General features: G+C 59.9%; 1 protein-coding gene across 3 annotated transcripts in view; it reads left to right on the forward strand.

The window, feature by feature from the left end:
- FGFR2 (fibroblast growth factor receptor 2) overlaps window positions 1–25,130 on the forward strand; it is an 82,633-nt gene extending 57,503 nt beyond the window's left edge. Inside the window, exons 8-18 of one of the 3 annotated variants that reach the window (XM_054728654.1) lie at window positions 478–622; window positions 2,802–2,998; window positions 9,450–9,601; window positions 13,118–13,239; window positions 14,412–14,522; window positions 15,206–15,396; window positions 16,804–16,926; window positions 17,777–17,847; window positions 18,655–18,792; window positions 20,246–20,351; window positions 23,639–25,130. In XM_054728654.1, coding sequence (XP_054584629.1) covers window positions 478–622; window positions 2,802–2,998; window positions 9,450–9,601; window positions 13,118–13,239; window positions 14,412–14,522; window positions 15,206–15,396; window positions 16,804–16,926; window positions 17,777–17,847; window positions 18,655–18,792; window positions 20,246–20,351; window positions 23,639–23,803 — 1,521 coding nt within the window. In that variant the 3' untranslated portion in view covers window positions 23,804–25,130. Of the gene's footprint in view, window positions 1–477; window positions 623–2,801; window positions 3,005–9,449; window positions 9,602–13,117; window positions 13,240–14,411; window positions 14,523–15,205; window positions 15,397–16,803; window positions 16,927–17,776; window positions 17,848–18,654; window positions 18,793–20,245; window positions 20,352–23,638 lie in introns of all 3 variants that reach the window. The other 2 variants (XM_054728652.1, XM_054728653.1) reach the window with 2 other exon arrangements.
- The last annotated feature ends 302 nt before the right edge of the window (window positions 25,131–25,432 follow it).

Consider the following 25,432-nt stretch of genomic DNA (forward strand, 5'->3'; position numbering starts at 1 on the left):
GACCGAGCCTGGCGGCCAGGTGACTTCCTGGCTGGTCCCCAGGGGCCGGAAAGACGTGCAAGGCGTCCGCTTGGAGGTGCCTGCGGGGTTCTGCTCTGCACCCCAGTCATCGAGACAGGCCCCCCTTTCCTCGAGGCGGGAGTCTGCAGCCCACAGGACCAAAGCCCCGCGGGGAGCAGGGCGCACACGTGTGGAAACCCCTCCCCTCATCCAAAGCACAGCCGAGCCAAGAGCGCGGCCCCGTGGCTGCTGTTTCCATGGGTCTGCGGGCGCCTCCGGTGGTGGCGCTGGTGTGGTGACGGGCCTGCGTGGTGAGCCGCTCCTGTCGCTGTGTCTCTGGTTGTGGGCTTCGTGGACGGGCCGCAGCCGGATCCTGTGCGGCCGGCCCCCGCCGGGCCCCGCGCGCCGCCTCCGGGTCCAGGCCCCTCCACCTCATTCCTGTGTCGTCTACCTGTTCTCTCGCTCCCTGTCTTCTAGGCCGCCGGTGTTAATACCACGGACAAGGAGATTGAGGTGCTCTATATTCGGAATGTAACTTTTGAGGATGCTGGGGAGTATACGTGCTTGGCGGGTAACTCTATCGGGATCTCCTTTCACTCTGCATGGTTGACAGTCCTGCCAGGTACATACCGCGTGCTCCCGCCTCGACTGGGTGTCCTGGGCCTTGGTCCCCCTCTTCCTGGTTGGGTGCTCTTGAGTCAACACGCTTCTGTCCTCAAACGGCCCCTCTCCTCTTTGCAGAAAGACTTGGAAATGTTCACAGTCCTCCCCCAGGATAAAAGCCGTTGCCTGGGGAAGTTTCATACAGCGAGGTCCCCCACGCACGTGCACGATCACGTGACGTGTCTCCCCGAGCCCCCCCCCAGGGGACCTCACGTTCTTCGTGAGCCACGGAGTCGATGTGGAAATTCGCCCGCCCGTCCCCATGTCTCTTAAGACGTGGGCATTACTTTGTAGCACACAAAGAAATTTTTTTTCTCATTTAAAATTCCATTTTGCTATGTACGTTGACTCCATGTTCCGTTTTTAACGAGACGTAAACAGACGATGGATGTCGCGGCGCCCGGGCGAGGCGCCTGAGTGTGGGTGCACAGAAGCGGTGCGGTGCCCGCCCTGGGGCTCGGTGGCTCCCTGCATGTGGCCCTGGGAGGGGCTGTCCGTCTGCCTTCCCCACGAGCATGCGCTTGCCTCTCACTCGATGTTATTTCTGCCCCGCGGAGAAATCAACATCAGCTGCCTCCACGCTGCCTTCTGACTCTGTAACCAAAGTGTCTGTCGGGTCCTGCTCCTCTCATTTCCGTGGTGACTGCTTTGCTGGCTTACGTTCCACGACATTGTCAACGCCTCCTTGTTTGCATATGGTGCCACCTGCATGTGCATTTCATCTCCGGTAGAAGGACGTGGGTCGCTCCACGCTGAGCTGAGTGGCTGAGCGTTTTGACTGTCTTGCGAGCATTTTTCTGATGAAAACGTGTGAGCTTCAAGTAATGCCGTTGCATTCGTGTTCCCTGGTATGGGGAACCTGCTCTGAATATTTGCTACGAGCAGTGAGCTTGCCTTTCCTCGCCGCCCTGTGCTCCGCGGGCGCCCAGTGGGCCCGCCTTAACCAGCCTGCCCGGCGGTGCCGCGCACTAACTGAGAACGCGGTCCCAGGACAGCTCTGTGCAAATCACTGCTCGTAGGTCAGCCATCGAGGCCCGAGGAGGGAGCACACGCTATAGGGATTGACATAAGATTGTGCTCACCTGCGTAATTATACATGGACGCACACGCAGTACCACTTCTGTTTTTCCTTTAAAAGCTGTAGTGATGTATCAGTATTACCAGATACACAAAAAATGGTAATGGCTGTTATTACTGTTACTATTATTTTTACGTGTTAATCCTCACCCGAGGATGTTTTCCCGTTAAATTTTAGGGAGAGTGGAAGAGAGAGAGAAAGACAGGGAGAAACATCGATGTCACATCGATGTGTTGCCTCCTGCATGCACCCCGACCAGGGCCCAGGCTGGGGAGGAGCCTGCAACCAAGGTCCATGCCCTTAACCGGAATTGAACCCGGGACCCTTTGGTCCACAGGCCGGTGCTCTATCCACTGAGCCAGCTGCCTCAGGCAAAAAATTATATTGGTGATTGATTAAGGACTGTCACAGAGACCATTTGTGGCCCGCACATAAAGCTTCTATGTCAGAAGCAAGTCTGTCTGTGTGTTAAGTGCATTTGCTCATCTAGTAGAACCACGAGCAGGGCTGCGCTAAGGAATTGGACCCCTTTTGGGGCTGGCCAGCCTGCTCAGTGCCTCCCTCCTCCATCTCACAGGGACCTGGGCGCATCTGAGCCCCGTCCCCTCTTCCTCTGGGAGAGCTCGCCCAACTCAGTCGGGCACAGTCCCTTCAAACACAGTGGGCTCGTCCGTCTCTGACGACTCGCTCTGCACGGGGGAGGGGGGGGGGGGGTGCGGGGCGGAGAGCCCACGGAGCACTGCCCCTCCTGTGGGTGCGGGTGCCTGGCCTGTTCTGCCCCAGCGTGCCAGGTCTCAGAGTCTAGTCTGCCCTCCGTGCCGCGGTGGCAGCCGGCCCTCGGCCGCTGGGTTGCAGGGACCACTGAGGCCGTAGGGAGTGGCGCCCGGGCCCTGGTGGCAGAGCGAGGGGTGTGGCAGGCACAGGGCCCGGGCGCTCGGCCATGCTGAGTGCTCCATCGGGAGGCCCGCACCCGGGCATGCCCACTGCCTCCAGCTGTGCCCGGACGCATCCGCCCAGCTCCTAACGGCGGCCTGCTTATCTCCCTCCCGCAACCGCCCAGCGCCCGTGCGGGAGAAGGAGCTGCCCGCGGCCCCCGACTACCTGGAGATCGCCATCTACTGCATCGGCGTGTTCCTCATCGCCTGCATGGTGGTGACGGTCGTCGTGTGCCGCATGAAGGCCTCGGCCAAGAAGCCCGACTTCAGCAGCCCGCCCGCCGTGCACAAGCTCTCCAAGCGCATCCCCCTGCGCAGACAGGTAACAGAAAGTAGATGGAGAGTTTGCAGAACCTACTCCGGCCCAGCCGGCTCCTCGTCCCCCTTCCCCCGGCCCGACACCCCAGCGCCTGGGAGCTCCCCGTGCCAGCGGGTCTGCCTGCGCCGTCCATTCAGCGCCGGGAGCGGGGACGCAGGCCCTGAGCGTCCGATGGGGTCCACGGCGTCGCGCTCCCAGGGCAAGAGAGGGCGAGGCTCACAGAGCCAATCAGCAGGACGAGGGGCATGGGGGCGGGGGGGCGGGGGCAGGGCTGCGAGTTTGATGACACTCGGCGGCCGTCTCTTTGAGGCACAGGCCACTTTGTCCCCTGTGATCGGATGCTCTTGTTTTTTGTGGGGTGGGGGTGGGGTGGGTGGGGACAGGCTTACGCCATCGGTTGGAAAGGGAGGGACTGTTGTTCCCTTCAACTTACTTTATTTTTTAATCCTTCACCCGAGGATATTTTCCCATTGATTCTTAGAGAGAGTGGGAGAGAGGGAAAGACAGAGAAATATCGATGTGAGAGAGACACATCGATGGGCTGCCTCCTGCACGCAGCCCGACCAGGGCCCAGGCCAGGGAGGCGCCTGCAACCGAAGTGTGTGCCCTGGACCAAAATCAAACCCAGGACCCTTGGGTCCACAGGCCGACACTCTATCCACTGAGCCACACCGGCCGGGACTGGACTTATTCTTCTAAATTGAGATCAGAAATCTGGGTCCCCGAGGTGCTGTTGAGCTACTGCTTGGTTTAAACTGGCCCGTGATGTCTTTCCAGACGGAGTTTTGGCTCCGCTGCTCTGATGCTTAAAATAGAACCGTGTGTGTGTGTGTGAGAGAAAGTGTGCGGGTGTGTGTGTGTGTGTGTGTGTGGTTACTGGAGTCGGTCAGGGCTGTGGCCATGGATTTGGGGCTCGAGTGGTTTCTATGCCGAACAGGCACCAGGTTGTCGGTCACCTCGTGCAGGGGTGTCGGGGGCCCGTGTGCTGGCATGAGCCCTGGTGGGCTTAGTGCTGCTCTGGGGAGAGGCGGGAGGTGGGGCCGGGCAGGGCCTCTGCCTTTGGCCTCCGCCCTGCAGAGCCGGGGGGACAGGGAGCCCTCATCTCTGACCCCCGTGTCCGAGAGGCGGATGGGCAGACAGGTGTCCGTGCACAGTGTTTCCGAATCGTTTGGAACTCAGTTCCCATCAAGGCAATTCTTTTTGAGACGAGGGACATGGCCAGCGCCCTGGCTCGGGGTCAGGTGAGCTTTGGCCGAGGCCCCGGGGGCTTGTCGAACGGTAGGCTCCTCCATCGCAGCCCGAGGCCTTGAGTGGAGCCAGGCGTCTGCTGTCCAGGCGAGGCCTCCGGTTCTGAAGTGGTCCGTCCAGCCCGGCGCCTCCCGGGACCGAAGTGCCGTGACATGTTCTGGCCGAGGCCGCGGGGAGGATTAGGGACCAGATGGCCGCAGGAGTCTGGCAGGGGCCTGGCTGTTCTCCTCCCAGCGCTGCGCTCCGGGCTCCGGGCCGAATGGGGCCTTGCCATGGCTCTGAAGCCACGTAGCCAGCAGGCCTTTCTCCGTGGAAGCCGCGGGAGGGTTTGGAGCGTGTGTGGTGCAGGCGAGTGCTCAGACTGAATGAAGCGCGAGGGAGGGTGTCTGCGGGGGCCTCCGAGAAGGCATTGTTCTGTGACACCAAGGCCCTTCTCCGACCACAGCCACGGCAGCACTGGCTGGGAGAGCTCAGCCCTCAGGGGGCCCCTCCCGCACCCCCTCCCAGTCCCTCTGGGCTGTTCCTGCACCATCATCACGAGAGGCTGGGCTTAGGTGGTTGACAGAGTGGGGCTCCCACCTCGCTGCTGCTTTTCTTTACTTTTTTTAAAATTAATATGTTTATTGATTTCAGGAAGGGAGAGGGAGAGATAGAAACATCAACGATGAGAGAGAATCATGGATCGGCTGCCTCCTGCACGCCCCACACTGGGGATGGAGCCTGCAACCCAGGCCTGTGCCCTGAACGGGAATCGGACCCTGACCTCCTGGTTCCTAGGTCGATGCTCAGCCCCTGAGCCACACGGCCGGCCCCTCCTCCTTTTCTCACAGGGGTGCCACTCCCGGAGGACTCCTGTAGTTTGATGCAGCTCCACCATCGTCCCGTAATTATTTCATCACCTTTTTTTTCCTGCAACTGTTGCAATGCTCTTGTGTTTACTCCCTGTGAAGGGGCAGACGCCCTTCACCCCCCGACTGGACCCTGGTCGTTGGTCTTCATTCCTTGCCAGCTGGCCGCTGGCCTTCCTTCGTTCTGTCTCCACCTACACCGGCCCCTTTCCGGGGCTCTAGGGCCTCTCCCCCGCTCTCTCCCTCCCTCCTTCCGCTTTGCATCCTGGTTTTCCGAGTGCTTGGTCTCCCCCCGGGTAGGACGTGGTCTGTCACCTTCACCTTCGGCACTGGCTCTGAGGCGACTGGTGGTGGAGGGTTCGTTTGAAATGCGGTCGCCCGTGCCCACAGGCCGGGGAGTCAGGATAAGAAAGCAGAGGAAAGCAGGCACAGGCCAGTCCCCGGAGAAATAAATGTCTGGGGGCTCATTTGTTTGGGGGAATGTTGCCCGCTCAGCCCCTTGCAGCCGTCCGCGTGGGCTGCACAGTTCTTGGCGAGGAGCACCTGGCCGGTGAGTACAGCCCGCGGGTGGACAGGGGGTGCCTGTCAGGCGTCTGGGACAGAGGTTGTTGGCCTGGAGCCGGAATGAAGGCCCCAGAGAGGCCGGCAGATGTGTCGATGAAAGAGAAAATTCCACAGGGATGCCAGGCATGCCTCACCTGGCGGCAGGTGAGCCTGAAACCGGATGCCTGGGGGCCTGGGGGCCTGGGGATGCCTGCTGATGGCCTGGACTTTTCAGGCTCCTTTGCCCCTTCTCCTCCTCCTCCCCCTCCTCCCACTCCTCCTCCTCCCCCTCCTCCCACTCCTCCTCCTCCCCCTCCTCTTTCCCCTCCTCCTCCTCCCACTCCTCATCCTCCCCCTCCCCTTCCTCCCCCTTCTCCCACTCCTCCTCTTTCCCCTCCCCCTCCTCCTCCCCCCTCCCCTTCCTCCTCCCCCTCCCCTCCTCCCCTTCCTCCTCCCCCTCCCCTCCCCCTCCTCCCCCTCCCCTCCTCCTCCTCTTTCCCCTCCCCCTCCCCCTCCCCTTCCTCCTCCTCCCCCTCCTCCCCCTCCCCTCCTCCTCCTCTTTCCCCTCCCCCTCCCCCTCCTCCCCTTCCTCCTCCTCCTCCCCCTCCTCCCCCTCCCCTTTCTCTTTCTTCTCCTCCTCCCACCTCCCTCCTCCCCCTTCTCCCCCTCCTCCTTCTCCTCCTCCTCCTCCTCCCTCTCCTCCCCCTCCTCCCCCTCCTCCTTCTCCTCCTCCTCCTCCTCCTCTATCCTCCTCTTCTCCCTCCTCCCCACAGGTGGAGCCTGAATTTACCTGCTTGGCCCTGACCCCCACCCCTCCCACACACACACTGACAGCCGTCCCCTCAGCTTATCAATGGCTGTTGTTAGAACAAGAGACATCTTTTCCTTGATCCTGTTGAGTTTCCTGCTTGACATTCACCAACCTGTTCTGGACGTACTGACACACGTCAGGCATGTCGGCCTTCCCCCCCCCCCCCCAAAGCCTTTTCCTCCGATGCCAGGAGGAAGTGCCTGGTGAGCGTTTGTTTCCCAGGAGGCTTTGAGACTCCCGATGGGCCTTCAGGCCGCTCTGTCCACTGAGCCAAGCTGGCCGGGGCTCCCGAGGCTCTGCCTGCCGCGCAGCTGAAACCAGTCCTCGGGTCAGCCCCACGGTCTCGTGCAGGGGCAGGGCCTCTTTCCTGCCGAGGGCCCTGGGGATCTGGACAACGTCATTCACGGCCGGGCCGGCCGTCCAAAGGATCCGCTTAGGCACTGGCTGCTGCTTGTGGTCAGACCTTCAGCCCGCTCCCCAGTGCCTCACGCTGGATGCTCCCCACCCGGCCATGGAAGCTCTGTTTGCAGCGGCATTTGGGTAGCGAGTGGCCATGCAGCTTCGAAGGAAATCTGCCCCCCCCCCCCCCCAATTTGGCTGTGTTCTCTCGGCCTCTGGGAGGCCACACGCTCTGGTTTGCGGACGGAGATTCTCAGCCCGAGTCAGGGTTTGGGAGGCCGGTGTGGCCAGCGTGTTGTGTCCTCGGGAATAAACACACAAACACCCCCCCCCCCCCCCACAGCCCCCGCACCTCTGCTCTGTTCCCTGTGAGGTGCCCGAAGGCTGCTCCTTCTCATCCGGTAGGAGGAGGAGATAATACCATTTCTTGGTGGCCCTTTAAAGAGAAAAGAGAAGAAAAAAAAAACCCGCTTCCTTGCTTAATCTGCCATATGGACTGTGGAAATACCCAGAAAGCGCATTTCGTGAAAAGCTTGATTTACGGTGCATGGTGAAGGGATTCCGGAAGGGGGGCCGGGGAAGTGCAGCTCACCAGGACCGCGTGCGTCTGCAGGGTCCGTGGAGGGAAGGCATGTATTAGCGTGTTAGCCTTGTTGTTTATAAATAACTTAATTGCCACCATCCGTGGCGCATTTTTAAATTAGGTAAACAGGAAACCCCGGCGTTGACGAAGAGTTTCTGACAGGAAGATGGTGCTTTGGGGCCAAGAAGGGAAAAAGGGATGATCTGATGGTGCCAGATCCGTCTCAGGGTTCGGGGCTTTCTCGGGAGATGTAGGCCTGGCGATGACATGTCAACGGTCTAGAAAGTTCTGAAGGAGACGTGTTCTACCCCTCCCTCAACTCCTAATTCTTCTCCTCCAACACGGCTAAGCTTTTTAAAAAAAGTTTTTAAGTCTCTTCGGAGGATGTTTTTTCCATTGGTTTTTAGAGAGTGGAAGGAAGGGAGAGGGGGGAGAGAAACATCGATGTGAGAGAGACACATGGATTGGTTGCCCTGCACGCACCCCGAGCAGGGTCAGGATTGAACCTGCTGCCAAGTGTGCCCTTGACAGGAATTGAACCCAGGACTCTTCAGTCCACAGTCTGGTGCTCTGTCCATGGAGCCATGCGGGCCAGGCCCTCCTGCAATGTCCCTAAAGCTCCTGGGAAGACCAGCCTCCTGTGGGAGGGGCCAGGGCCGCCTATGGGCGGGGCCAGCCTCCTGTGGGCGGGGCCAGGCCCGCCGGTGGCACTTGGTCATCAGTTCGCTCACCTGCCCTGTGCCAGGGGCAGGACCAAAGTGGGCAGGGGAGCCGCTCTGCCGGGTCACGTTGAGCCCCATGTTCCCACTGTCTTGGCCAAAGTCTTGGCCGTGGCTGGCGGTCGGCAGGACCTGCCCAGGCAGCCCCTGATTGGACCAGAGTGTGTGATCCCCAAGGTGGCCTTCCGGGGCCGGGGCCCTGACCTTTCCTGGCGACCAGCACGGGGAGTGCTGTGTTTAAGAAACGAGCGGCTGTCGGCCTCGGGCTGACACGGTGAGGGTCAGGGAGACGCCTCCGTGAAGCCGTGCGCTCCCAGGAAGGCGCAGGGCGGGGCGCTCCCAGGTGATTATGGGTAAAGGTGTGTTTCTCTTTCTCTGGACTCTTTGTCCCACGTGTTCAAGGCTCTAGTTTCTTAAGCCGAAGTTGACAAGAGGCCCTCGATGTTCACTGGACGGATGGCCTGGGCGTTCCCAGGACTGGGGAGGAGCAGGCCCCGCCCCTGGGCCTGGGCCCAAGGTGACCTTGAGTAAAGGCGCTGGGAGCTGCTGGGAAGCCTTTCGGGTTCAGATCCTCCCTCGAGCTAGTTCCTGGAGATACTCGCTTGACATTTCTTCTTCTTTTTTTTTTTTTTTATAATCCTCACCCGAGGATATTTTTCCATTGATTTTTAGAGAGCGGAAGAGAGGGAAAGACAGAGAGAAACATGGATGTGAGAGAAACACATTGATTAATTGCCTCCCGCAGGCGCCCTGACCAGGGCTTGGGCCAGGGAGGAGCGTGCAACTGAGGTACATCTCCTGACCTGAATCGAACCCGGGACCCTTCGGTCTGCAGGCCGATGCTCTATCCACTGAGCTACACTGGCCAGGGCACGGCATGACACATCAAAGACACAAAAAACATCAAAGAGCTGATTGTCCAAAAGCTTTCGTGGCGTCTCTGAAGCACCACGTTGACCTTGACCCCTGATCTGGGCTGGTCTGCGGGGAGAGCGGGTCCTGGGGCCCCGGGGCAGGCGACACTCTCGTCCTCGGTGGCTGTCCTGGAGTTAGGGCAGAAGCAAGACGTGTTCTGAGCAGGCGTGCGTACCAATGTTTGGAACCCTGCCCTGCGGGATCACGTGATTTGGATGAGATTTAGTCCCGTGTAGGCGGGAGGGCAGGGGTGCTGAGTCGGTGGTTTGGGTCTTGAATGAGTGACTGTGTCCAGCCCCCTCGTGCCTTCCTTCCCGAGAGCTGACCGTCCGGCTGGCTCTGTCCGAGGGGTCAGGGTTACACCTGTGTCTCCGGGTTGTGTATCCAGGTGTCGGCCGAGTCCAGCTCCTCCATGAACTCCAACACCCCCCTGGTGCGGATCACCACCCGCCTGTCCTCCACGGCGGACACCCCCATGCTGGCGGGCGTCTCGGAGTACGAGCTCCCCGAGGACCCCAAGTGGGAGTTCCCCAGAGACAAGTGAGTACCCCTGGGGGCATGTCCGTTGGATGGAGACTTGGGAGGAAGTGGGATGTGGGGGGACCTTTGCTTTGTGTGACCCTCACGTGTACGGTCTTGCTGTGGTGACGGCAGCAGCAGTGAGTGAGGTTATATTTCTAAGGAACCACTAAGCCACGGCTGGTCCCTAGACAAGATGCTCCTCGTGAGCTTTTATTGTTATTAATTATTATTAACTCGCTGGACCGTTCAGTCCCAGTCAAATGCGACAGAGGTGGGAGTTTCCCACTTAGGAAAAAGGTCTCTGTTCTGCCCTCCGGTTACCAGATCATGCTGCTCTGTGGTCCATTTCTTTGGAGAAATTGGGTATAGAATATGTCGTTTTAAGAATTGTTACCCAGCCCCGGCCAGTGTGGCTCAATGGACAGAGCATTGGCCGGCGGACTGAAGGGTCCCGGGTTCGATTCCAGCCTGGATCCTGGTTGGGGAGCGTGCAGGGCATCGATATTTCTCTCTGTCTTTCCCTCCCTCTTCTACTCTCTCTGTATCGATGGGAAAATATTCTCGGGTGAGGATGAAAAAGAAGCTTGATCCAGTGTAACTGTTCCTGGTGGTTACTAACGCCCCGTCGGGCGAAAAGCTTCTGCTGTGGCATCCGTTTCCCGTGATTCCCAATGTTCTCCTGGTTGGATGACATAAGGATGCCCTAGGCATGCTCCGGCCGAGGGTGGCCACCCGGCTCTGCTGATGGCGTTGCTGGGAGCTGGTCGCTCCTGCTCTGGCTTCGGGGCCTGTGTCCGCTGGGCTCTGTGGGGCGGGACCTGAGTCTGTGCCCTGCCCGCCAGAGGCTGGGCCACCTTGTGGGAGGTGGGAGGTGCTTGATCCTGACGCTCTGGACCTCGTTCCCATACGAGGAGGTCAGGGGCAGCCCTCAGGGGACGGAGCCTGGTTCTTGGCGTCCATGAGCGCGTCACCCTTCGATTCCCTTTGTGTGGGTGACCTGGGAGCCCTGGACCGAAAGCCTCAGCAAGATGCTGATGCTGGGTCAGTGGGCAAGGTCTCGGGCCCACACGACGCCCACAACCACGCCTGAGGCCGGCAGCTCTCCCGGGCTCCTCGGTGGTAATGAATCCGGCAGCTGGACAGGAGCGGGAGTCGAAGTCGCTGACCCCCGTCTGCGTCATGGCAGCGGGGATGAGCTCGGTGCACCTGCCCGGCCTGCCTGACCCGGTGGTGCCGCCTGGGATTCTGTTGGGTGCTTACTGACTGAGAAGGAATGCGTACCCAGATCTGGGAATCCCACGGACACGAGCTTTTCCAGAGCCAGCAGGGAGCATGGGAGGAGGGGGGCTTGCAGGGCACCCGTCCTGCTGACGCACACAGCTCCGTGCCGGTCTGTTTCCCCAGCAGCCAGGGCAGAGATTCGACTGTGCACCGCGAGCTCGCACCGAATCGTTGACCTGGCGTCACTCCGTCACAGTGTTGTTAGATATATGTATTGCTTCTCTCTCTCTCTCTCTCTCTCTCTCTCTCTCCCTCTCCCCCTTCCTCTCTGAAATCAATGTTACATCACATGTATGTTATATACACTGAGTGGCCAGGTTATTATGATCTCTGAACGCATAATAACCTGGCCACTCAGTGTGTACATATATATTAGAGGCCTGGTGCATGAATTCGTGCATGGGTGGGGTCTGGCCAGCCTGGCCAGGGGGAGGGGACATGGGCGGTTGGCCGGCCTGCCTGCTGGTCAAATTCCTGGTGGAGGGGACAATTTGCATATTAGCCTTTTATTATATAGGATATACACTGAGTGGCCAGATTATTATGCGTTCAGAGATCATCATAATCTGGCCACTCCGTGTATATACATGTATATATGTGTGTATATGTGTATATATTATTGATTTCAGAGAGGAAGGGAGAGAGGGAGGGAAAGAAAGAGAGGGAGAGAGAGAGGGGGGAGAGAGAGAGGTAGAAACATCAATGATGAGAGAGAATCATTGATTGGCTGCCTCCTACACACCCCACACGGGGGATCGAGCCCACAACTCGGGCCTGTGCCCTGACCGGGAATCAAACCGTGACCTCCTGGTTCCTATGTCAACGCTCAAGCACTGAGTCACGCCGGCCGGGCCCATTAGTGTTAATGGAAGTGATGTCCAGTTTACGGGCGTCCTGTAGTGAAAGGACCATTCATTCATTCATTCATTCATCCATCCATCCATCTACCCATCCATTCGTCCATTCGACTTGTTTCCTGAGCATGTGCAGGTGAGGCACCAGAGAGGATGGTGTCTCCTGTAGGACGTGGGGGGGTGTTCCCCTCGAGCCCCGCTCCCTGGTTTGGGGATGCCTGTAGGTTTAGGTGGTCCATGCACACCTTTCTGTACCTTAAAGGGCAGCCGAGGAGCGGGGACCAGATTGTAAGAAACAGCCCGTGGCTTTGCCGCCTGTGACGCTGCCGTCGACAGTGCGGGCCTGCCCGTGCGAGCAGCGAGCCTCCCGCCCGGTGCCCGTGTGGAAAGTCTGAGCGCTAAACCTTTCAAAACAGGATTTAGCCCAAGCGTGGGCGGAGCGTGTTCCCGTGAATGAAGGCATTGAGAGCCGCTGCTGAGACGGGGGCCGGGGCTGCACAAAGGAAGGATTGTCACGCCCGGGGTGGCCGGGCACTGGGACATAAATTAGCCCTTTTTCCAATGCAAATGTTTATTTTCTGCCAAGACATTAAATTTAATTCCAGTTCAGCGTAGAAGTGGAGTGACCTCAGCACAGCATACGCGGCCCTGGGCCTTGGCTGTGCCCGCCGTAAACACCGCTCTCCCAGCTTAGTCCCGCACTTGGCCTGCGTGAGAAACCACATTCATCCGGTGTTTCAGAGGCAGCTTCGTCCTGTGGGCTGCTCGCATGCCCAGGGACAAGATACGGGCGTTCATAGGATGTGTGTAGCACTTCCAGGCTTAGAAATTGTCTCTGGATTTTCTTCACGATTAATTTTGAGTAGTCATACAGATTTCCAGGCTGTTATGTAAAAAATAAAAATAAAAAAAATTCCTCCCTCCCCCCCAATTTTTAGATTTTTTTTCCTTTTAGTGAAAAATTAGAGAGATTCCTTGAAATGCATTTAAGATTCAGGTCGTGTATCTTGGCCCCAGAATGTGAGTGTAACTCCATTGGTATTTGAATAACAGCGACTTTAAAGACATCCCTTCACTGAGACAAAGAAGGAAGCGACGGGCTTGCAGGCGTTCTCGGGGATATTCTGAATTACGGACGAATGTTCAGTAACAAGCCCCCTTTGCCGGCCACCCCGCGGCCAGGGTCCCTTCCGCAAGGAAAACCGACCCGGAGCCCAAATGTGAAACTTAATAGCCGCCCCCGTCATGACATTCTCCGCGGCGTCACTCAGCAAACACTCGGGCGCGTGGCCGGCTCATTAGTTCCATATGATCAGCGCCCGAGCGCTCAGGCCGCTGGAGGCTTTTCCCGCGCCGCGCCTGCCGCCAGGTGCCGGTGCTGATCCCCATCCCCACGCAGGCTGACGCTGGGCAAGCCCCTGGGGGAAGGCTGCTTCGGACAAGTGGTCATGGCGGAGGCCGTGGGCGTCGACAAGGACAAGCCCAAGGAGGCCGTCACCGTGGCCGTGAAGATGCTGAAAGGTGAGTGGGGTGGGGGTGGGGAGGCAGGAGGGGGGATGGGGGGAAAGAAGGGAGGGCGGGGACGCCTTATTGAGAAAGTTCCTTCGGTGGCACATGAACTCTGACCTGGCAGGGGTCAGAGGGCACATAGCTGACCTCGGGGTTGAAGGGTTTTCAGTGTAAAACAGCATCTCGGATAGATGATTTGCCTTGAGCTGTGTGCACTTTAAAAAAAAAAAAAAGCCAGTTTGGCTTAGTTCGCCCTGGCTAGTTGCGAAGTGGAGCGTCGGCCTGTAGACCCAAGGGTCCCAGGTTCGATTCCCAGTCGGGGGCAGGTACCTCTGTTGCAAGTTCCATGTGCGGGAGGCAGCCCATTGATGTGTCTCTCACATCGATGTTTCTCTCTCTCTGCCCCCCCCCCCCTCCACTTCCTAGAAATTAACAGAAAAAGTATCCTCTGGTGAGGATTTAAAAATAGCAATAAAAGAGAAAAGCCGTTTGTCAGAGAGCAGCCGCACAGTTGTGAGCTTGGCTGGAAGAGCGTCGACCTCGGCCTGAGGCCTAAATCCACGCCCGTTCTGACTTCTCACCATGTTGACCCCACATTGGCCGTTGGACACGGGCAGGCAGTTCCCTGGGCCTTTGCCCCCGACCACAAGGGCAGAGGTGGTTGGGAGTCTCCTCTGGCGCCAACACTCAGTTTCATGCTGTTTGAGCCTTGAACCCAGTGCCGGGCAGCTCCCCGCAGCGGCCGAGGGGTACAGGGTGGGGGACGGCCCCATTGGTTCTGACCCACCAAGGCAGTCACAGGTGGGGCCCCAAATGCAATAAATCTAGGGGCTTTTTATCATAGCAACATAAATTTTTTAAAAAAATTTTTTTTTTTTAGAGAATACAGGAGAGACAGAATGAGAGAGAGAGAGAGAGAGCATCAGTGATGAGAGAGCATCATTGATCGGCTGCCTCCTGCACACCCCACACCAGGGATCTAGTCTGCAACCCAGGCCTGTGCCCTGATCGACCTCCTGGTTCATAGGTCGACGCTCAACCACTGAGCCACGCCGGCTGGGCCATAGCAACATAAACGTCTATTAAGTGACGATGTTATAAATACCCGGGGGGCCCTGGGCAGAACCGGGGCTCCCACCCTCAGGGGCGGCGTGGAGCCGGTTTTAATGCCCTGACGTTCGCAGATGACGCCACGGAGAAGGACCTTTCCGACCTGGTGTCCGAGATGGAGATGATGAAGATGATCGGGAAGCACAAGAACATCATCAACCTGCTGGGCGCCTGCACGCAGGACGGTGCGTGGGTGCTCGCACCCCGTTCCCGGGCCATGTCGGCCTCGCTGGGGGGTGGGGGGGTGGGGGGGCTGTGGACTTGCTCCTGGGGCACCTCACGTGCATGTATGAGGCTCTGTTTACAGTCCCCTGAGGGAGATGTCCCCGGCCCTGGACACACAGGCCACCTCGTGGCGGTCCCTGGGGCCGGGGGTAGGGCCTGGGGGGAGGTGGGCGCTGATGACTGAGGACGAGGGGCCTGCAGGGCCTGGCGTGTGGGGCGCCTCCCACAGGGAGCTTGGGATCGGCCATCTCCTTTGGCTTTTGGGACCTGAGTGCTGAGAGAAATTTCTCAGAACCAGGCCCTCTGTTTTGGCTGACACGTTCTGTTAAGGTGGGGATTGAGGAGGCCAGGGTTTTTGTTTTTTAAAATGTTTTCTTTCCCTTGCAAGGATGCTTTTCCATAGATTTCTAGAGAGAGTGGAAGCGGGGAGGAGAGACAGAGAGAAACATGGATGTGAGAGAGACACATCGGTTGGTTGCCTCCTGCACGCGCCCCGACCTGCGACCTCGGTGGATCAAGCCCTTGACCGGCATCGAACCCAGGACCCTTCAGTCCAGGGAGGGCGGACACTCTGTTGCTGATCCACCCGGCCAGGGCGAGGAGGCTGGCCTTCAGCCTGAGGAGCTTGTCTCTCCGCCCGCAGGGCCGCTCTACGTCATCGTCGAATACGCCGCCAAGGGCAACCTCCGGGAGTACCTGCGGGCCCGGCGGCCGCCCGGGATGGAGTACTCCTACGACATCAACCACGTGCCAGAGGAGCAGATGACCTTCAAGGACCTGGTGTCCTGCACCTACCAGCTGGCCCGGGGCATGGAGTACCTGGCGTCCCAGAAGGTGGGTGCCGGCGCGTGCCTGCGGGGCGGGTTCCGCGGAGCAGGAAGCAGGAAGCAGGTGCAGCCCCTGGCCTGTCTCGTGTGGCCGGGGAGTCCTGGGGCGTCCGTCACATTGGGGTCAACAGCCAGCGCAGCCCCTGCTGTGACCTTTGGTGACACATGAGGTGAGCAGAATCGCCTGCCCCTGAGCCCGGGGCCAGGGCCGGGGAGCGGACACGCCGCCTGTAGAGCCGGTGGATGGGGCCTTGTTCGTTTCGGGGTTGGTGAGGGTTTGGACGTGGCTCTCGGTGTCATGTTTACGGTTAGAGCCTGAGAGTGGAGGTCATGGGGCGGGTGCTCAGTCAGAGTCCTGGGTTTCTTCTGGGTGATTTCTCGGACTTACTAGCAAGAGGGCCTCCGCGGGGGGAGCAGGCAGGTCCCCCAGGGAGCCCTGCATTCCAGGAATGCCGCCTGCAGTGGAACTCGAAGCATCCGAGTTATTCTGGGAGCAGCCAGCCAGGTGCCCAGGTGTCCTGGGGCCATTGAGCCTGCACCTGGGTGGGGGGTCGGGAGGGCTGCACAGTGACCTCCCGGCTACAGGTGAGTCTGACCTGCCTGCCGGGAGCCTGGTGCCACCTCGGGGCTCCCCGGCCCCCAAAGCAGAGAGGGCCTCTGGCAGCCCTGGTCAGTCCCTGTGGGGGGTGGGGAGGCTCTGGATTGGCTCTCGCAGAGAAGAAGGTGGAGGTCAGAGGCCGGTGGTCGTGTCCTGGTGCCTCTGCTCCGAGCCCTGATGTGTGGCCGGAGCCCAGCGCATGGAGAGCGGGTCCCACTGACCACACGCCTGCCAAACGCTCCGAGCTGGTGTCGGCGGGGGCTCGCTGTGGAGAGGCCTCCTCACCCCGGACACGCTGTGGCCGGCACAGGCGCGTGGGGCTCCCTGCTCTCCCTGGTCTGAGCTCAGCCCCATCCAGGGCCCATGGAAGCAAGCAAATGCGTGGGGTGGGGGGGCAGAAAGAAATTTCTGATTCATTCTTCCCAGAGTTCACCTTGCTTCTTTTTAACGGGCTGTTTGGTCACGGCCGTTGGGAGGGGCGGGCAGGACAGATTGGATGCTGGAGGCGTGGCCAGGAGGTGAAGGCCCGGGATGCTGGCGCTCTGCCCTTGCTTCTGGATCTGGCAGCAGCGGCAGCAGAGCAGGTGCGCAGAGGAGAGATGGGGGACCCAGGGCGCAGCCTGAGTGAGGGACGCGTGCCGTCAGCTGCAGGGAGAGGAAGCGCGCGCGCGTGCGCGGTCGGCCTGTGCTCGACGGAAGGGCTTTACGTTCACTTTTCACCGGAAGGGAGAGAGTGCTCGGCTTCAGACCTGTGAGAAGTGAGTCCGTGTCTTTTCGGCTCGAAGCCCCTGACAGGAGTGTTTCTCTCCGTTTCAGTGCATTCACCGGGACTTAGCGGCCAGGAATGTCCTGGTCACGGAGAACAACGTGATGAAAATAGCCGACTTCGGGCTGGCCAGAGACATCAACAACATAGACTACTACAAGAAGACCACGAACGTGAGTCCCGGCAGCGACGGGGGCGGGGGCGGGGGCGTGGCACGGAATGTTCCAGAAGAAACGATGGGCGCTCAGAGCGAGAGGCCCGGACGGGGCTCCTTCCTCGGCCCCATGCCTCGTCTTTGCCTTGCTCCTCACACACGTGGCCATAGCGACGTGTTAAAGGGTTCCGGAGCAGTCGGCCGCCGCTGGGGCCTCCTGGGCTCTGGGTCCGGACCTTTCCTCGCGGCCAGCAGGGCTCGGAGCCTCTGGGTCAGCCTCCCTCCAGGAGCTGGTCAGGGAGACGACAGCCCTGAGGGTTCACGCAAACGACATTTCCACGTTTCTGAATCTGCATCCTCTTGTTGCGTGTGGTCCCTGTTGCGTGTAGTTCCCGTTGTGTGTAGTTCCCGTTGTGTATAGTCCCCGTTGTGTGTAGTTCCCGTTGCGTGTAGTTCCCGTTGCGTGTAGTCCCCGTTGCGTGTAGTCCCTGTTGCGTGTAGTCCCCGTTGCATGTAGTCCCTGTTGTGTGTAGTTCCCGTTGTGTGTAGTTCCCGTTGCGTGTAGTCCCCGTTGCGTGTAGTTCCCGTTGCGTGTAGTCCCCGTTGCGTGTAGTTCCCGTTGCGTGTAGTCCCCGTTGCGTGTAGTCCCCGTTGCGTGTAGTCCCCGTTGCGTGTAGTTCCCGTTGCGTGTAGTCCCCGTTGCATGTAGTCCTTCTTGCGTGTAGTCCCGTTGGATCTTATTTCTGCTCTACCACGCGGACCGTGGAAATCATTGGTGCCAGCTTGTAAAACGGCACAGCCCGGCCGAGCCTGCTGCTCCCGTAAACGGGTTCCAACCTGTGGTGTTTTCCTTCCTCCCACACGTGCAGGGGCGACTTCCCGTCAAGTGGATGGCTCCGGAGGCCCTTTTCGATCGCGTGTACACCCATCAGAGTGACGTGTAAGTGACTCCCTTCCCCGGCTGCTCCCTGCGTTCAGTTGCAAACCTGGTGTACGCGCTGCGCCTTCCTACATGCATGGAAGCTGCCGGAGCTGGCTGCACACAGGAGGCCAGTAACCAATGGCTATTGCTAATCGATCGGCCTGCTTCCGAGTGCCACCCCCTCCTCCTGTCAGAGCGGAAACTGCCCCCCCCCCGCTTCCCAACTTGATTCATGATGTGCAGCTCAGAGCCGCTGTCTCGCTGGCCAAGCTGCCGGCTGGTCTCGGCTCCCTCGCCGAAGGTGTGAATTGTGCCCGGGGAGACGGTCCGGTCCTGCTGTGTGCACCGCCCCACGCAGCCCCCTTTGTGGCCGAGGCGGGATCGTCTGTGTCCTGCGGTGCTCCGCGGCCGCCTGGCCTCTGAGCCTCGGGAGGCAGCTCGCTGGCCGCGTGTTGCCTGCGTGTTGCCCGCTGCCCACCTTGCAGGCCGCAGCCCCGGTCGGTCAGGTGCTGCAGAGGGGTGGGCGGGCTCAGGAGGTGAGGTCTTCGTGTTGCAAACACTGCACTGAAGACGAATAAGGCTGAGAGCGACCAGGACAGGAAAATCCCAGCAATCCCACGCCTCCACCCAGAGAGAAGTGATCTTGGCCGTCACCCGTCCGTCATCTGCGGGGATTCATCCTTGTTCCTGGAGCTGCTCGGGGGCCGGAGGGCACGGGGGCTGCAGGAGGCACAGGCATTGGTCTGGACGGAACAAATTGCCTGGCGCTTATGCCGGCGGCCTGGGCCCAGCGGTGAGTGACCTCTGCTCTCTCCTTGCCCGCAGCTGGTCCTTTGGGGTGCTGATGTGGGAGATCTTCACCCTCGGGGGCTCGCCCTACCCGGGGATCCCCGTCGAGGAGCTGTTTAAGCTGCTGAAGGAAGGGCACCGGATGGACAAGCCAGCGAACTGCACCAACGAACTGTAAGGGGGCGTCTGTCCGGGCTCCCCCGTCCCGGTCCCACCCCCCCCCCCCCCGTCCCGGGTTCCCCCCAAGAGAGAGACAGATTCTACCCGACCATAGGCCTGTCTGAGAGAGAGCAGCGTTCTGGGGTGCAGGCAGCCAGCTTTCGATCGGGGGACGTCGGGCTGCCCGGCCAGGGCTCCGCTTTCCGAGTGACGTGGGCCGTGTGCACAAGCTAGAAAGCCACGAGGCTGCCCGGCCCCACACGGCACGTGGAGGCCCCTGGAGGCCGGTGCTCCCGCAGCCCCTTTGTGGCCATGCAAACTGCTGCTGTCGTTTGGCATCGACCGCATCTCCTCGGAGCCAGTGAACTAGCTCGTGTCTGGTCCCTGCGGTCCAACCCGCACTTGAGTGCAGAGACGTGAACGTTGGCCAGTGCCTTCCTTAGCGTTTCGGGTCTGACTGTGGGACCACGAGCCGGTTTTCAGAAGATCCTGCCCCACGCGGCTGTGGGAGTAGTTGTGTTTGTGACGTGTCCTGCCCAGTAAAATCAGCGCCCGCCCGCCCTCCCCGGGGGTAACAGAGAGGGGTGGACCAGAGCCCGTGGGCTGTGGGCTTGGGCTGTGGGGTGGCGTTTCGGGGATCCCATGTCTGACCCCGGGGGTGCCTGCTGGTGGGCGGCGGAGTCGGGTGAATGCCGTGTTTGATGGCACGTTAGATACAGGCATGTGGTGCTCCTGTCACTCCCGCGGCCTCTGAGGCAGAAGGCCCATCGAGACCCAAATCAAGACCAGGCCTGGGCACCTGGCCGGCCGGGAGGACCCGGAGCTCAGTGGGCAGCGGTGATGGTTCGTTCTGAAGGAACTGACCTGAAAGTTGTGGTTTTCAAACTTTTTCATTTTTTAAAAACTGAGGAGCCTTTGTGCAGTAGAAGCATTAAAGGATCCAAACTGTCAGGCGTGGGGAGTGGAGATCCGTGACCCAGGGACACACAGAGGTCTGTGCTCGGCCGGGGACCTTCCTCGGGCATTTCGTTATTACTGATGTCAGAGGAAGGGAGGGAGAGGGAGAGAGAGAGACATCTGTGATGAGAGAGTCATGGACTGGCTGCCTCCTGCACGCCCACACTGGGGATGGAGCCCACAGCCCGGGCCTGTGCCCTGCGCGGAACCGAACCGTGACCTCCTGGCTCATAGGTTGATGCTCAGGCGCAGAGCCACGGCGGCCGGGCGTAGGTGGAGATGTTTCTGCAAATCATAGCACCTTTTAGAAGAACCTGGGCTGGCTGTTTCGGGAAAGCGAGCAGCCGCTGCTCATCTCGTTGCCGGAAAGTTGTGATGCGTTTTTGTGATTCAGGGCCCCTCCCCCCTATCGTCTGTGAAACTGCCCGTGCCGTCTGCCCATGCCGTGTGCCATGTGCCCGTGCCTTGTGCCCGGCGCCCACGGGCTCACTCCGCGGCACCCTCTCCGCAGGTACATGATGATGAGGGACTGCTGGCACGCGGTGCCCTCGCAGCGGCCGACCTTCAAGCAGCTGGTGGAGGACCTGGACCGGGTGCTCACGCTCACCACCAACGAGGTAAGGCGCGTCCTCGCAGCCGGCTCCTGGCCTGGCGCTCCGCGTCATAAACATGCCTGCCCTGTTGGAGCCCGCGGTGCCGTCCGTCATCAGGCCACGGGGTCAGGCCAGGGGTCAGCAGGTTGACCTGTGCGCTTCCGGTCCCGTTTTCCTCAGAGCTGCGTGGTGAGCGTCTGACTCACGCAACCAGAACCTGCGAGCCCTGCGCGAGCCGCCTCCACCATGGCGTTCCGGTGCTGGGCCCAGGGCGTGTGTGCATGCGCACACGTGTGTATGTATGTGTGCTTGCACATACGTGTGTGTGTGTGTGTGTGTGTGTGTGTGTAGGCGTGCGGGGAGGCAGGGAGAAACGTCCAGCTGTGGCGTTTGTTGGGTTTGGTGGGAGGGAGCTGGTGGATTCTGGTAACCGGGGTGCGAGCTGCTGATGCTCAGGTCCTGACGGCGTGATGCATGGAGGCCCTGCCCCTCCTGCTTCCAGACAACACGGGAGCCCGTCAGTCCCTCCCGGAACCCGCCTGGAATGGCGTGTGGCTCGCGGTCTTCATCCGTGTGCACGTAGATGTCCACACAGCGTCTTACAACGAGTGGCTAATAGGATGTTTAAGGGAAATTGGCACCTTTTGCTAAAATATTTATTTTCTAGAAAATATGTAGAATCGGTGCCAACGGTCCCTCAGTGTCCGAACTGAGAAAGGAAACAATACACTTACGTTGTTGAATGATACGTCTCCTAGCTCAGTGATTAAAAAACAAGCCAGCACCTTACGGGGGAGAGGCTGCGCTAAGCGAACGCGGCTGCCGCCGGAGCGGAGAGGAGAGGCCTCGTCCGGGGAAGGACCGCTTTCTTCTCTGCCAAACGCTTGTATCCAGTGTTCGTGCCTTAACTGGACATGGGACCCGGGGTACCCGCCTCCCCGTCAGGCCGAACGCCGCCGGCTTCATTTGGAAGCTGGGAAACCGCGGAGGCTCCAGTTCAGCCAGCGAGCGGTTGGCCCGGCTCAGGGCTGTGCGTTCTGCTTACCTTTCACGTGGGCCGTGTGGGCGGCGGCCACCCCAGGCCCCGAGAGCAGCCGCAGAATGCCACATCGTCCAGCAGCTACAAAACCCACGTCTCTTCCCGTCTGAAAATCACTGCCAGATGCTCTGGGAAAACGGCTCCATTTAGGGCGAAATTTCATTTTATCGTCGTCAGCAAAGCGCGGGCTTGATGTGGCGGCGAGCTCGTTTCCAGCGGCGTGGTTCCCGGAGCCTGCTGGGGCGGCCGCAGCCCGTCGGAGGGGACTCGCTCTTGCCAGCCCTGCGGTGGATGAGGGGGGTGGGTTTTGTCTTTTCAATGTTCAGCCGCCAGCATTCTGTGGGCTCCTTTCTGACAGCCCGACTGAGGCCGCTCGTGCTGTGTCTGCACTTCTCGCCGCCTCTCGCCATAGGACGGGGGTGGGGGGCGGGGGGCGAGGGCCCTGGCTCCGGGTGGGGGAGCAGACATCCCGATGCGCTGCCTCGAGGAGGCGGGGAGGCCCAGGGGCTCCCCATTCAGGAGTCTCGCCCTGGTTTCGGGACGGGGAGGGGGCGAGCCTTTTCGGAAGGGCCAGGCAGTAAGGATGCCACGTAAGGCCACGTGGTCTCTGTTGCCACAGCTCCGCTCTGCCTGGGACCCAGGAAGCGGCCACAGATGCTGCGTCAACCAACACGCGTGTCCGTGTTCGGGGGAAACTGGACGGACCCTCACATTTAAGTTTGATTAGAATATGTCATTTATGCCATTTATGCCATTTTAAATGCCATGAGACATTTTTTTAAAATTCTTTTTGGTTAATCCTCACCCGAGGATATTTTCCCATTGATTTTTAGAGAGAGTGGAAGGGAGGGGCAGAGACAGAGAGAGACATCGATGTGAGAGAAACACAGCCATTGGTTGCCTCCTGCACGCACCCTGCCAGGGCCCGCGCTGGGGAGGAGCCTGCAACCAGAGTGCGTGCCCTTGACCAGAATCGAACCCGGGACCCTTCAGCCCGCAGCTCACGCTCTCTCCACTGAGCCAAATGGGCCAGGACGCCATGAGCTATTCTTCATCTTTTTATTTTACTTTTTCCCTAACCATTTAAAAAATGGCAAAACGGCTGTCAGGCCCCGAGCCATCGCGCACCGAGGTGGGTCCCGCCCGCCCTCGGCCGCAGGGGGCGACCTCCTGGGCCAGCGGAGCTCCGCGGGCGGGAGAGCCTTTTGAACTCGGAAACCCGAACCTATTTTCCCTCACCTGTCCTCTACGTCCGTTGTGGATGTAATGTCCACCGTCCGTCTGAGGCCCGGGGGACCCTGTGTGCGTTTCGAAGGCAGAGAGCGTCTGAGTGAATGAATGGCGTCTGTGAGGTTGCGCCCGAGTGAAGACACGCTCCCCGTTAATTATCCTAGAAACGACGGGAGTAAAACGAAGTTCGTAAAGTGAATATGCACAGCCTAGACTACGTAGAGGGACCCACATCTATACCTGGTCGTTGTGCTCGGCTCAAATTCTTTATCTCAGAGAGGAAGGGAGAGGGAGAGAGAGAAACATCCACGATGAGAGAGCATCATGGATCTGCTGGCTTCTGCACACCCCGCACTGGGAATCCAGCCCACAACCCGGGCCTGTGCCCTGACCAGGAATTGAACCCTGACCTCATGGTTCATAGGTCAACACTCAACCACGCTGGCCGGGCTGGGTTAGAATTTGAGCCCCGTGAGCCCGAGAGGGGACAGAGAGAGAGAGCTAATGGCTGTCCCGGTGCCCAGAGGGGACAGAGGGAGAGGGAGCTCACGGCTGTCCCGGAGCCCAGAGGAATGGGGCTGTGGCCCAGGAGGTCGCTGTTCACCAGGGGGCGGCTGGTGGCTGTGTCTCTGACCCTTCGGGGGTGCCCTGTGCCATCCCAGCTCCCAAGCCAACGTCCCGAGAGCCTGCGTTTGGAATAAAAGCCTCTTCCCTTCTCGCAGGAGCCCCGGGGCCTCGGCACCCTCGAGCAGCACTCACCGGCTCCCCGACCCGAGAGGAGAGGAAACAGCTCTCTTGTCCCGGCTGGTGTTGCTCAGTGGACAAAGCATCGGCCTGCGGACTAAAAGGTCCCGGGTTCGATTCCTGGTCACAGCACAGGCCTGGGCTGCAGGCTCGATCCCCAGTGGGGGGGCGTGCAGGAGGCAGCTGATCCACGGTTCTCTCATCATGGATGTTTCTCTCCCTCACCCTCCCTCTCTGACATCAATAAAAATATATTTAAAAAACCAACAACAATAAAAGGCCTCTCTCCTTCTCTCAGGAGTACCTGGACCTCAGCCAGCCCCTCGAGCAGTACTCGCCCAGTTACCCCGACACGAGGAGCTCTTGTTCGTCGGGGGACGACTCCGTCTTCTCCCCGGACCCCATGCCCTTCGAGCCGTGCCTCCCGCCGTTCCCGCACGTCAACGGCAGCGTTAACACATGAGCGGGCGTGTCCCGTCCCCGCACCCGGCAGGGCGGGCGGCGCGGGAGCCTGGCTAACGGAGCAGGGCCTGCCTCCGGAGCCGCGTCCCGACTGTACATATGGACCCGAGGGTGAGTCCTTGGGGAGTCCTCCGCAGGCTGTCAAGGCGACCGTCGGAACCTGCCGTCTCCGCCAGGGGAAGAGGGACGTTTCCGGGGCAACGGCCGGCCGCCGTGGGACCGCACGCCCGCCCCCCGCCGGGCCGGCTGTGGGCCAGCCGGACTCGGGCACACGCGTGACCTCGTGAATGTTGTAGGAAGGGGAGCAGGTGGGAGGCAGCGCACGGACAGGGCACAGAGGGCACAGGTGCTGGGTGTGTGTACATAGACTCAAATTATGTATAAATATATATTATATATTTACGAGGAACTATTTTTTGTATTGATTTTAAATGGATGTCGCAGTGCACCTAGGAAATTGGCCTCTTTTTTTTAAATAGCTATTTGCTAAATGCTGTTCTTACCCAGAGTTTCCTAATCTCCACCGAGCAGCGGTGGGAGGTACTTTTGCTTTCAGGGAAAATGGTATAAAACATTAATTTATTAATGGATTGGTAATATACAAAACAATTAATCATTTATAGTTCTTTTGTTTTTAATTTAAGTGGCATTTCCATGCGGGCGAGTGAACCGACTGCGCGGACGACGCTGGTTCCCGGGTGGTCGGGTCCCTTGATGACAGAGCTGACGGACGGGGGAGGCGAGGTTCGGGGTTTGAGCTCTGCCGTCAGGACTGTTCCAACCGCCCGCAGGAGCCGGGGCTCGGGGGAGGGGGGTGGTTGATGGGCGGCTTGGTCACGGGCCCGTGGCCGCTCCCTCACCCGCCAGGCGGTGGGACCAGCTTCTCAAACAGCGGCCCCGCCCCGCCCCGCGCGGCCGTCAGATCGGCCTGTGTTCTCGGGGATTTGGGTAGCGGCTTCCAGGTTCGTGGGCGGGAGAGCAGGGCACGGAGATGCCGGTGCTTCTGCTGATGGTTTGGGGTCCCTCCCGTCTCGTTAAGGGGTGGCTCCCGGCGGGCCTCGCCGGCGGGTCCGGCCCGGTGCCAGCGGCAGAGGAAGGGTATTTCCACGCCGAGGGTCCGTGGGAAAGGATTGTGTTTTGCTCCCGAAACACCCCCTCACGCTGCGGTCGCCACGCACCACGAATGCAGAATACACTGATTGTACGTGCTAGGACATTGGAGAAAGTATTTAATAAAACCTGTTAATTTTTATACTGACAATAAAAATGTTTCTACAGATATTAATGTTAACAAGACAAAATAAATGTCACGCAGCTTATTTTTTTAACACTCGTGTCTCGCCCGGTGGTTTCAGGGCTCGGAGGGGTGTCTGGGTGCTGGTCGCTGGGGCTGCAGGAGGTGGCGTGGGGGTTCGGGTTTGTTACCAACAGGGACCTGCGGGGGCGGGGGTGGCCAGGTCTGGTGCCCAGGACACGGGGCCCCAGGGGAGCCGGGGGAGGTGGGGCCTCACAGGCTGCAGGCATCGTCTTACCTGCCTGGGCTCCCCTGCTCCCCAAGGACCAGGTCGGGGGTGAGGGGCAGAGCTTTGCAGGGGGGAGGGGTGTGGAGCAGAGTATCCATCCTGCAGAA

This window comes from Eptesicus fuscus, chromosome 17 (genome assembly GCF_027574615.1).
Source record: "Eptesicus fuscus isolate TK198812 chromosome 17, DD_ASM_mEF_20220401, whole genome shotgun sequence".
Lineage (NCBI taxonomy): Eukaryota > Metazoa > Chordata > Mammalia > Chiroptera > Vespertilionidae > Eptesicus > Eptesicus fuscus.